Raw genomic sequence first — 13,731 nt, forward strand, 5'->3', positions numbered from 1 at the left:
GATTTGCGTTACATTGCATATACTGAGTGAATGACTGATATCGAATGGGGGTAAAGGTCCTTCTTCGCATCTGTAAACAAGCATTTTTGTCAACAGGTTCCACCGTCCTATAAATATCTTTAATTTTCCAACCGTCGAAAACACATCCACCTGCAATAACAAAACAATGCCTTAATGACACCCACGATGACATACATTCTTCAACAATAGCATGATGACATGAAAAAGTACTCACGCTGCCTTAATGGCACTTGTTGGAATGATTGTGTGTCAATGTTTTTTTTATACTGCCTAACGAAAATGAAGAAGAAAAGTCTGTAAAAAGAGATGGCCGACAAATACCCCTATGACGCCCACCAATGATCGAACCAAACAATCAATTTATAGTTATCTCTATGAGGTAGGAATGAACCCAAGAATATTTTGTAACACAAGGCACGAATGAGAAGACGATAATGTGTTGTAACACAAGCTAAAAACCAAGGTGGGAACTTGGACTCGAGATGATGACAAAGGATGCTCCGACGATAACAGACGACAACAACATGTGCTCCGACGACAACAGACAATGGTAAAGGTTTCATCGTCAAAAGGAGCTCTTGTTACAGTAGATTGTGCACCATCAAAGGGTGATCTGCTGGCAACATAGGAGTTTATTGCTTAGGGCGAAAACATAACGTTTGAACTTTTGAAGAGTTAAAATCATCATTCATTTTTTGGATAGAAGACATTTTTGTCTTTTTCTTGAACCATCGTTTCATAGCGAGAATGACAGAAAAGTGTACTTAAGTCTTTGCAACCAGATCGGACTCTGACGCTAAGTGATGCTGACACACACAGGGATACAAGCCCCACGTGCTTATATACGTGGTGCTCATTCAGACCCCCATACATGCACTATAGCAAATCCTGTATCTTCAAGGGAGAACACACAACACCCTCCCCCTTATTTGTCATAAGAAGTGGGATCAGTATGCCAATAGTGGGCCTTGTGAGCCCCATGTTTAAAGACGACATGCAAGTTCCCGATCATCATATTCTGATTTTCGATTCCGTTGTTGATGTTTGGCTTTGCTAAGACTATTTTATGAGTGCGAACTCTCTCTTCATGAATCAAGCACGGTCTGAATTATTCCGAACCATGAGTTTGCGCAGATCTTGATCGAGTGAGCTTTTCCCGTGAGAAGAATGTTCTCAGCCGTAGGCTCCGTGGTAAACTAACATGAAGATTAGGTTTTCCTATGGAAACTTTTACTCACTCCCAAACGCGGCTAAAGGGAGCGATAACGCGGGGGAAGGAAATCAGGAATCGTACAACGCAGACATCATCTTTCGCCCGTTCCCCTCTCCCGCCCGATCTGATTCATTCCCACACCCACACCTCACACCCACACCCACACCCACACCCACACCCACACCCAAACTCGCTAGGGTTTTGCTGCGAGGGGTTTAGGGTTTCTGCAACTCGAGGCGAAAGGAGGAAACCATGGACGGGGGCTCGTACCAGAGGTTCCCTCGGGTGAAGGTGAGAGACATGAAGGACGACTACCTCAAGTTCGAGCTGAGGGACACGGACGCGAGCATGGCCAACGCCCTGCGGCGGGTGATGCTGGCGGAGGTGCCCACAATCGCCATCGACCTCGTGGAGATCGAGGCCAACTCGTCGGTGCTGAACGACGAGTTCATTGCGCACCGTCTGGGCCTCATCCCCCTCACCAGCGAGCGCGCCATGGGCATGCGCTTCTCTAGGGACTGCGACGCCTGCGACGGCGACGGCCAGTGCGACTTCTGCTCCGTCGAGTTCCATCTCAACGTCAAGTGCACCTCTGACCAGACCCTCGACGTCACCAGCGCCGACCTCCGTAGCTCCGACGACCGCGTCGTCCCTGTCGACGTCGCCGGACGCGGCATCGACTCCAACGCCTTCGACGCCTCCGAGCAGAGGTTAGGGTTTTTTCTTTCCCTTCCCCCCTTTGGTTCTGTATTCCCTTCATCCAGTCAATTGTTTGTTTTGGCATTTTCTCGTGTTACATCGACAGCTACAACAATCACATCTCTCAACAATCTGCATAACAAAAACACAAACAATAGTATCAAGATGAGGGAAATGCTTGATCATGAAGGCATGCATCATAATCCTTTTTTCGAGCCTATTGAGATGCTGCAAAATTGTTTTTAAAGAGACAAACGGGAAAATACATGGCATCAATCCTAAATATGAAGTAATTGGAAGTGCAGTTTCTCAGATTGCAATTCAGGGGTCAAGTTACGAAGGCTCCACTTGTCCGCTCTAATCGGGCTGCGGATGAACTTTCCCGTTGTGGCAAAAAGGAAGAAAAACAAACCAGGCAAAGCTACTCGATCGTCTTCTCCCCTTTGGAAAATAGGATGTCCTTGCTCTCCTGTCCAACATCGGGAAGCTCTGAGAAGTGCTTCTTAAGTGCACTTCTCAAACAAGGGTGATTCTTTTGTGCAACCTAGTTGTGTTGATATTTATGGAGTAGTACTCCATTTGGAGGAAAGGAAGAAGAATCCCACTTAGTCTGGTATCCCATACAAAAGGCCATAATCAATGTAGTTTCATACTCAAGGGTTCTGGGAATGTATATTGGGTCAGTCCTAATATTCCTTTCCTTGTTCTTCTCTTTTTTTTTTGGTTGGTAAAAACTAACAAGGGACCACCCTTAGAACTTGAACCTGCGTTTCTGACTACAGTCTGAGCATTTTACTTTTATCCCAAGCAATGGATTTCGGCCATGCATGCGTGCTCACACACATGCATACACACATATGTAGCACTTATTAAAGCTGATGCAGGTAGTTTGGTGCAGAATACCACTTATTATATTTGCCTATTTGTTGTGGCCTCATTAGTCTCTTTGGCTACCAGTGATTGGTATTTATGAGACTATTGGATGATTCGTCTTGCTGAAAGGAGATTATGATTAATTCTTGACTCTTTTTTAGATCGAGCATAATTTGGTTGGCTTGTCCTTTACATTTAACTTGCTCACACACACAGAGGGAGCTGTTAATGTCCACAATGTCTTGTGAATGTTCACACATCCAGTACAAATTTATACATCTAACAAATTTAAGAATGTAACAGTAGCATGTTGATTTTGTGCATTAACTGTCAAACGACCTTCGACATATTTTTTAATTTCCATAAAGAAAAAACTGTCACATGGGTGCGGCACAATTTTAAAAATTTTGGACACGGGGACTCGGCTATATATATATTTAAATATATATATATATATATATATATATATATATATAATATCTTGTGTGCTTATATGTGGATATTGTCCTCTAAAGTTTGGCACCAGCATGAGTGTTTTTATAAACTTTGCAAATTGTACTTTTGCCCTTGCAGAAAGGGGGGTCCGGGGGCTCCCCCCCGGCGCGTGTCTCGCTGTGCGGTTAGCGGGCGGGGTCCAGGGGGGCAGCGCTCCCCGGATTTTATTTTTCTGGGGCTTATGTTTGAGGCTTCGTTGCAAAAAATGTACATACTCCCAAGAAAAGGAAAAGATAGAAATGTCAAAATTTCTCAAAAAATTTGTCTGCACATAATTATGATGGTTATTTGTAGTGAACCATCCTTGACATGCATGGGCAGGGATCTCGCACCCAATTTGACAGGACACGAAATCACATAATGAAGACTTTCAATTCCAGAAATCCCACCATAACAAAATCTTAACACAAAGTCCTTAATTTAACAGAACTACTAAAAGGACCAACAGAGACTCCAGTTATTCTAGCAACATTTAACACAAAATGAGAGTAGCTTAAGAAAACCCAGTTCAACCAGAATAAGCGGTGACTCAGAAGCCCCAAAAAAGATTTTTTTTGTTTTTTACCTTAAAATGGACAATTTTTTGGATTCGGTCAACGTTGACCGAGTCCAAAAAAGGATGGACTCGGCCTCGACTCGTTGACCGAGTCCGACTTGGCGTTGATCGAGTCCGGGCCGAGTCCGAAGCCGCACCTGTGTCTGCACCCGTGTTGGGGCGTGTCGACTCGGGTGCGGCGCCTCCCTAGCCGAGTTCGTGTGACATAGGAAAAAATACATCAAGAACTCCTGCATTTCTCTCATTTGAAAATTTGTTAGGCTAGGTGGCGAATATTTCAACATCTATGAAAAGCTGTGCAAATCGATAAGCCATAGGTAAATATATCATAGTGACTATTATTGGCATTTTTAATCAGAACATGATAAAATCCTGATAAAAGTGGGATGTTCTTAAAATATCACTATCTTATCATGATTTTGACAAATTTCTTTTAATTATTTGGATTTTGAGAAGTTCTCCTTATGTTTTATGCAATCACTTAAATTTTTTAAATCTGACTGATGATATTTCACTTGGTTCTCCTAAAAAAACATCTTTTTAATTTATCATCAAATTTCCCTTTGTAGAGAAAATTTTAATACTTGCTCACATTTTCAAAGTTTATATTTGGGCGCTACCTTTCTCAAAACTGATAAAATAATATTAGAGGCATTTGCAATGAATTATCTTACATTTTTACATGATATGTGTTAAAATATGTTGTACATATATATATTTATATATATAGATCACGACACATACACATATATATATTAATTATATATATGTCTATGTGTCTATCTACATATATAAATATATATATATTTATATCTTTTGTAAATAGACCCATATAGGGGTAAAACAGTCTTTTTACTTCTTATCGCATATTGTAATTTTTCTCCTTTTCTTTTATTTCCTTTTTTTTTCTTTCTTTTTTATTTTCTTTATTCCTTTTCTTTTCCACCTTGGAATGGGCCCCACCTAGGAGGACGTTGGAGCATCCAACGGTCATATTTATGACCGTTGGAAGGGCTCCAACGTCCCTCTAGGAGCCCTTCCAAGGCCTCCTCTTTTGTCTATAAATAAAGGGGTTTCTCCCCATTGTAAAGCATGCTTCTTTGAAGCCTTTTGAGTGGAATATATATTTTTCCTCTTCTTTTGGGTGCCTTACCACTTTAAGTGGTTGTGTTGTTCTTTTGCCCATTAGTGGCTATTTGTGTATGTGCGTGCTCTCTTGTTTTGCTCTTGGAGACTTCATCCGGCACTTCATTACATGGTATCAGAGCCTTGGTTGATAAAGCTTCATCGGATCTTCTTTTGACAAGTAATATCCTTCTCTTTCGTGCATTTATATTCCTCTTCTACAAATGGCCAACAAGGATGCAAAAATCGACCTCTCATTCAAATTGGATGGGACCAATTATCGCATGTGGGCGGCCGCTATGGAAAACAATCTCAAAGGTAAAAAACTTTGGGGTTATGTATGTGAAACCATTCCGGAACCACAATTGAAGTTGACTAAGTTTGAAGGTAATGAGGAAAAAGCTTTGAACGAAGAGGAAAAAGAGAAGGCTATTCTTGATTACTCTTCTAAATTAGAAGATTGGGAAAGTGAGCATGCTAAAATTTTAGCATGGTTCATGAACAATGTTGAATTAAAGATTTGTGCAAATCTCGCCAAATTCAATAAGGCTAATGAAGCTTGGTTCTTTATGAAAGGCATGTACACTCAAAGAGACCTTGCTAGGCATTTCTTTTTACAAGAAAAGGTAAGAGCTACCAAACAAGGTGATATGAGTATTAGGGACTACTATAGTGCCCTATCTTCTTTATGGGATGAACTTGTCCTTCTCGAACCCCAATGGGAAGGTAGTGCTATTGCTATGAGGCAAGAGCAAATGGAAAAAGAAAGATTTTTCCAATTTATTCATGGGCTTCGCCCCGAATTTGAGCAACTTAGAGGATCCCTTCTCCATAGGGCCTCTACTCCTCTTAGTGATATTTTGGCCGACTTATGTCAAGAAGAGACTCGTTTGGCATTAAAACGAGATGTTGATGAAGTTCATGCCGTATCTAGACCCGGCAACAATGTAAGGCCATACAAACCACCTCATTTTTTCAAAAATAATGGTGGTGGAGGAAGGAAAATCATTTGCCATAATTGTAATGAACCGGGCCATATTCGTCCGGATTGCCCAAGATTTAAAAAGAAGGTGGCCTCCGTTGGTGAAGCTCCTCCAAATGAAGACTCAAAGAAAGATGGTGACATAAAAGAGTCTCTTGCTCATCTTACCGAAACTCTTCAACAATTCATGAAGATGAGCTCCTCTCAGTTTTCCTCTACACCATCCACTTCCGGCGCCGCTATCTCCTCCTTCCCAGGTATGACCTCTTGGATTCTTGATTCGGGTGCCTCCTTTCATATGACTCCGAATGCATCACTCTTATCAAAAACAAGTCTCAACAAATTTAAATCTTTTGTCTCCACTGCCGATGGAACATCCTTGGATGTTGAATGTTAAATTATGTAATCAAACTTGTAATTTCGTATATATATTTTATATATATAAGGTAATACATATACATATATATAATATATGTATATGTATTTACCAATTATATATATAAAATATATATAGTCATAGTAAGGGTAGTTTAGGAATTTTACATATATTCTTTTTCAAGAATATGTTTTTTTGTATTTTCTTTTTTTCTTTTTCTTTTTGTATTTTTGTTTTTTGCATTTAATGCATTGTACATGCATTGGGAGGGGCCCAACCCACTAGTCGTTGGACCCCTCCAACGGTCACATTTGTGACCGTTGGAGGGGCTCCAACGACTATGTGGAGCCCCTCCCAAGGCCTCCTCCAAGCCCTATTTATATGGGCAGCTCCTCTTGTATTTCTCTAAGGGATTTGGGATTATAGCCCAACCTCTTTAGTGTTTATGAAACTTATGGGTGCAAGTGCACATTTGTGATTCGGTGTGTTGTGTTTGTTGTGCACAAGTGTTCTTGGGTGTGTATGTTCACACATTTATTCTTAAGGTTGTTGTGTTATCGACTAAAGTATCTTGTTGAAGATACTTTTACATGGTATCAGAGCCTCGTTGAAGAAGAAGAATTGCGACTCGCCCCCTTTTGCATTCCTCGGGAAGCGTGCCTTCAAGTTTTTTGAAATCAAAGAGGATCATCTTCTTCGAGCAATATTTTAGGAGCTTCTTTTGTCAAGAAAGACGCAAAAAGTAATTAAGGTACATACTATCTCTTGCATTCTTTCCTCTCTAATGGGCGAAAAAGACTCCCATTTCCCTCTTGGGTTTAAGCTTAATGGCTCAAACTATCATGTTTGGGCCGGTAATATGGAAGCCCATATTAAAGGAAAGGGGCTTTGGGGTTACGTTTATGGATCCATACCGGAACCGGAGCCCAAAATTACCATTGTTGAAGGAGGTGATATTAAGATTCTTGAAGGGGATGAAAGACAGAAGGCCCTTGAAGAGTATTCTAAGAAACATGATGATTGGGAAATGAAGAACTTCAAGATATTATCTTGGATTTTCTCATCCGTTGAGACCAAGATAAATGCCAACATCATCAAATTTAAAAGGGCTTCCGAAGCTTGGGTATATCTTGAGAAAATGTACACCTCAAGAGATCTATCCCACAAGTACTTTCTTCAAAAGAGGGCTTTGACTCTCCAACAAAATGACATGACCATTCGGGAGTACTTTGCCGAATTATCCTCTATTTGGGACGAGCTCGCAATCCTTGAACCTAAATGGAGTGGTGAGGCTATCGAATTAAGGCACAAACAACTTGAAGAAGACCGGTTCTTCAATTTTTTAAATGGCCTTAGACCCGAATTTGAACAAGTTCGGTCCTCTCTTATCTCCGCCTTCACATCCCCCTCACTCGAAGATGTTATCACCAAGCTAAGTGGTGAAGAAACCCGTATGGGGATTGGCAAAAATAACCCTAGCATTCTTGTTACTTCTTCTACTCAAGAAGATGGTGAAATGGCTAATGCCGTGTCAAGACCGGGAAATAACATGAGGACCTATAGACCTCCTCATTTCAAGAATCAAGGTCAAGGAGGAAATGATCGGTATGGCAAAAGAGACTATAGCAAAGTAACTTGCTATCATTGTAAAGAACCCGGACATATCAAACCCTTGTGTCCTAAATGGAAGAAATTGATTGCAACGGCTATGGCATCTCAAGTTGAAGAACGACCCCCTTTATCAAGTGAGTCTCTTTCTCTTCAACAAATCGTGGAAGCCCTACAACCTCTTCTCAAGGGAGGTACTTCCGGAGCCGCTATGTCATCCTCCTCCCCCGGTAAGACATCTTGGCTTTTAGATTCCGGAGTATCCTTTCACATGACCCCTAGTTATTGCACTCTTTCAAATTTTTCTAAAAGTGCTTTTCCATCCTTTGTATCAACCGCAGACGGTACATCTCTTGAGATTAAAGGAATAGGTAATTTTGAAAAACAAGACTTCTTTGTTCCAAAAATTCGTTTTATCCCAAACCTTAACCTAAATCTTCTTTCCGTTTCCCAACTCTCGGACCATGGTTGCGATATAAAATTTTCTTCTAATAAATGTTGGATACAGGATCGCCAGTCCGGGAGATTGATTGGGGAAGGCTCTAGAAGAGGAGACCTCTACTACGTAGATTTTCTTCAAGTTCCCAAGAGTCAAGTTTGCAACGTTGTCCAAAACAAAGACATTCATGTATGGCATAAGAGATTGGGTCATCCCAATATTGTTAAAATCTCGTACTTGCCTTTTGTTAAACATCTTTGTAAAAGTGACTTTTTGTGTAATGAATGCATTCTTGGGAAAATGAAATGTTTGCCGTTTCCTCAAAGATCCATGTTTACGACAAAACCATTTGAAATTGTCCATTCCGATGTATGGGGACCGGCTCCGGTAATGTCTAAAGGAGGTTTTTCATATTATGTAATCTTTGTGGATGACTATACTAGGTTTTGTTGGATATATTTCCTTAAACATAAACATGAAGTTTTTTCAACCTTTAAAAATTTTCACATGATGATTTCAAATCAATTCAATGGATGTTTAAAAATTTTTAGGTCTGACTCTTGAGGAGAATACCTCTCAAATGAATTTAAGGGTTATCTTGAAAATTTTGGAATTCTTCACCAAAAATCATGTCCAAAAACCCCTCAACAAAATGGGTTAGCCGAACGAAAACACAGGCACATCATTGAAACAACTAGGACTTTGCTCATTTCTCAAAACATTCAAAAAAATCTTTGGGCTGAGGCAGCTCTTACCTCTGTCTATCTCATAAACCGACTTCCATCGAAAAATTTAAACAAAATTTCTCCCTTTGAAAAACTGTATGATAAGGAACCTGATTATAGCAGGTTAAGGGTCTTTGGGTGTAAGTGTTTTGTTCTTACTGATAAGAATGACAAACTTTCTCCAAAGGCCATTCCTTGTGCCTTTCTTGGCTATTCTGAAACCCAAAAGGGGTTTCGTTGTTATGATATCAAAAGTGATAAGTTGTATGTTTCCAGGAACGTGAGTTTTTTGGAAAATGTTAGTGGATTTGAAAGTTGTGAATAATGAAAATATGGATTACTCTTTTTTATTTGATTTACTGAATAAGGACGATGATACTAGTGATAATGAGTCAGATCAAGGTAACCCAAATGAACTTGAAACCGAGGAAAACATCTCCTTGTCTCCTTCGTCACATCAACCTATTGAATTACCTAGAGACCCTATCACCTACTCTCATAGAGATCAAAACAACTTTAGGAGTGCTCTTGACAGATATAATGATGCCAGTTCCAGTGCCTCTCAGAATGAAGTGATCCCTCGTAGAACTGAGAGAAGTAGAAGGCCTCCTTCTAGGTTCATTTCCTATGACTCTTTCTCACCAAGATATAGAGCCTGCCTTAGTGCCATCCACTCTTATATAGAACCTAGAAATTTTGAAGAAGCACGTAAATGCCCTGAATGGATTATTGCCATGGACAATGAACTTGAGGCTCTGAGAAGAGCCAAAACCTGGGAATTCCAAAATCTTCCTAAAGGCAAGAAAACAATAGGGTGCAGATGGGTTTTTAAAGTAAAAACTAAAAGTGATGGATCCCTTGAAAGGTATAAAGCTCGCTTGGTTGCAAAATGATATAGTCAAGAATATGGTATTGACTATGAAGAAACTTTTGCTCCTGTAGCTCGTATGGTCACTGTTCGATGTCTTATAACCGTTGCCTCTATCAACAAATGGAACATCTATCAAATGGATGTGAAAAATGCCTTTTTAAATGGCGATTTAAGCGAAGAAGTCTACATGGATGCTCCTCCTGGAATGGAGACTCCTAAGGGAAAGGTGCTTCGTCTTCAGAAAGCACTCTATGGCCTAAAACAAGCTCCCAAGGCTTGGTATGATAGATTTAACTCTGTTATGATTGAAAATGGTTTTTCCTCTTGTTTTACTGACACTGCTCTATTTGTTAGAAAATCCAATGCAGGGATTGTTATTTTACTTCTGTATGTTGATGACATGCTCATCACTGGGAGTGATTCTAACGGGGTTAAAAGTATAAAATCTATCTTAAAAGATAAATTTGAAATGTCTGACTTGGGTTTTTTAACTTATTTTTTGGGAATTGAAGTGGCATACTCTCTTCGAGGATATTTCTTATCTCAAACTAAGCTTGCTTCTGAGATCATTGACAGGTCAGGTATTACAGATGAGAAGCTGTGTGAAACTTTTGCGGTAGTAGGAGCAAAGATGAAAATTGATGATGGAGTTCCCCTATTGGATCCTACACCTTACAGACAGCTTGTAGGGTCCCTGATGTATCTGAGTATTACCAGACCAGATATATCCCATGCAGTCCATACTGCAAGTCAATTTCAGCATGCGCCTACATCCGTTCACATGAGTGCCATCTTACGGGTCGTAAGATACATAAAGGGTACTCTAAATAAGGGAGTTTTTCTGTCCTCTTCCTCTGATTTAAAATTGATTGCTTATACTGACTCAGATTGGGGAGGTGACCCAAATAACCGTCACTCCACCACTGGTTTTTGTGTGTTCTTAGGAGACTCACTAATTTCGTGGAGATGCAAGAAGCAACAAAAGGTGTCGCTCTCCTCAACTGAAGCTGAATATCGTGCCATGGCCACTACTACCATGGAGATTGTTTGGATTCACCAACTGCTAGAAGACATGGGGATCAAAATTGAAGGACCCACCAAGCTATGCTGCGACAACAAAAGTGCAATCTACATTGCAAAGAACCACACCTTTCATGAGCGGACAAAACACATCGAAATGGACTGTCACTATGTTCGTGAATCATATCTCCGAGGGGTTATCGACCTTCCTTATGTCACGTCCGAATATCAGTTGGCAGATTTCTTTACTAAAGCCCTGTGCGCTCCGCGGTTCAACTTCCTTCTTGGCAAACTATCGGTCATCTTGCCCTAAGTTTGAGGGGGGGTGTTAAATTATGTAATCAAACTTGTAATTTCGTATATATATTTTATATATATAAGGTAATACATATACATATATATATAATATATGTATATGTATTTACCAATTATATATATAAAATATATATAGTCATAGTAAGGGTAGTTTATGAATTTTACACATATTCTTTTTCAAGAATATGTTTTTTTGTATTTTCTTTTTTTCTTTTTCTTTTTGTATTTTTGTTTTTTGCATTTAATGCATTGTACATGCATTGGGAGGGGCCCAACCCACTAGTCGTTGGACCCCTCCAACGGTCACATTTGTGACCGTTGGAGGGGCTTCAACGACTATGTGGAGCCCCTCCCAAGGCCTCCTCCAAGCCCTATTTATATGGGCAGCTCCTCTTGTATTTCTCTAAGGGATTTGGGATTATAGCCCAACCTCTTTAGTGTTTATGAAACTTATGGGTGCAAGTGCACATTTGTGATTCGGTGTGTTGTGTTTGTTGTGCACAAGTGTTCTTGGGTGTGTATGTTCACACATTTATTCTTAAGGTTGTTGTGTTATCGACTAAAGTATCTTGTTGAAGATACTTTTACAGTTGAAGGCATTGGGAATCTTGAGAAAACTTATAATGAAAACAAAGAATTTTTTGTTCCCAAAATTCGAATTATTCCAAAACTTAATTTAAATCTATTTTCCGTTTCCCAAATTACCGATTTTGAATGTAATGTCACTTTTTCACCTACCCATTGCTATCTGCAGGATCTCCGGTCCGGGAAGCGGATTGGGCAAGGCCATAGAAGAGGGGATCTTTATTATATGGATTTTTTGTCATTGCCAACCAAATCATTTTGTAATCATGTTCAATCCAAAGATATTGAGACTTGGCATAAAAGACTTGGACATCCTAGTGTTTCTAAATTGTATCTCTTTCCTTTTTTGGAAAAATTTTGTAATACAAATACATTCACATGCAATGATTGTATCCTTGGAAAAATTCATTCGCTTCCGTATTCTCATAGTAATTTTGTGTCCAAAAGACCTTTTGAACTTGTGCATTCCGATGTATGGGGACCAACACCCGTTCTGTCCAAGGGAGGCTACTCCTACTATGTTAGTTTTGTTGATGACTTTACTAGATATACATGGGTATACATTATTAAAAACAAATCCGATGTCTTTAATAATTTTAAAGAATTTTATATTCTTATTCAAAACCAATTTCAAAACAATATAGCTATATTTAGATCCGACTCTGGAGGAGAATACATGTCTAAAGATTTTCAAAATTATTTCAAAACAAATGGAATTTTACATCAACGATCTTGTCCTAAAACCCCACAACAAAATGGTCTTGCGGAAAGAAAACATAGACATTTAATTGAAACTACAAGAACACTTCTTGTTTCTAAAAATGTTCCTAAAAACTTTTGGGCCGAAGCTCTTCTTACCGCAACATATTTAATCAATCGTATGCCCTCTGCTTCTTTAAAAAATGTATCACCTTTTGAAAAATTATTCAAAATTACTCCAGATTTTAATAGATTAAGGATATTCGGATGTAAATGTTTTGTGCTTGTTCAAGGACAAGATAAACTATCACCTAAAGCTATTGAATGTGCATTCATTGGATATGGTGAAAATCAAAAGGTTATAGATGCTATGACACTCGAAATAATAAACTCTATATATCAAGAAATGTAAACTTTCTTGAAGAACAAAATGGATTTGATGTTCACACATCTAGAGAAAACCTTGACTATTCCTTCCTATTTGATCTTGCTCCTAGAATTGAAACACCAGATGCAAGTACTTGCGATAATACTTGTGATGGCATCTCCCATCATAATGATATACTCCAACATGGTAATGATTCTCAAGTTGAGAATCTTAATGAAATGAATGTATATACCCGGCGGTCAGGAATTGAACATCAACCTGCTCTTGAAAGATATTCTCAAGATCTCTCATTAGAAGAACCTATTAATGCACCTAGAAGATCTTCTCGTAATAGTAGACCTCCACAAAAATTTGTATCTTATGAATCTTTCTCACCTAATTATAGGGCTTGTCTCATGTTAATTCATTCATATCATGAGCCTACTTCCTTTAAAGAAGCTAAAGATCATCCACATTGGATTGAAGCAATGAAAGTTGAATTAGAGGCTCTTAACAAAGCTCAAACTTGGAGTATTATTCCCCAACCATTAGGAAAAAAGGCAATTGGGTGTAGATGGGTATATAAAGTTAAAACCAAGTGTGATGGATCTCTTGAGAGATACAAAGCTCGTTTGGTTGCAAAAGGCTATGCCCAAGAATATTGAATTGATTATGAGGAAACCTTTGCTCCCGTAGCTAGGATGACTAGTGTGCGAACTTTAATTGCCTTAGCCTCCATTAAACAATGGCCTATATATCAAC

At 39.3% G+C, this 13,731-nt stretch overlaps 1 protein-coding gene across 1 annotated transcript in view; it reads left to right on the plus strand.

Moving 5' to 3' along the window:
* Nucleotides 1-1,382: 1,382 nt before the first annotated feature.
* LOC149834795 (DNA-directed RNA polymerases II, IV and V subunit 3-like) overlaps nt 1,383-13,731 on the plus strand; it is a 58,859-nt gene continuing 46,510 nt past the window's right edge. Inside the window, exon 1 of the mRNA XM_090010296.1 lies at nt 1,383-1,944. Coding sequence (XP_089866422.1) covers nt 1,487-1,944 — 458 coding nt within the window. The 5' untranslated portion in view covers nt 1,383-1,486. The remainder of the gene's footprint in view (nt 1,945-13,731) is intronic.

This window comes from Nuphar pumila, chromosome 6 (genome assembly GCF_984573655.1).
Source record: "Nuphar pumila chromosome 6, dmNupPumi1.hap1.1, whole genome shotgun sequence".
In the NCBI taxonomy this organism is placed as follows: domain Eukaryota; kingdom Viridiplantae; phylum Streptophyta; class Magnoliopsida; order Nymphaeales; family Nymphaeaceae; genus Nuphar; species Nuphar pumila.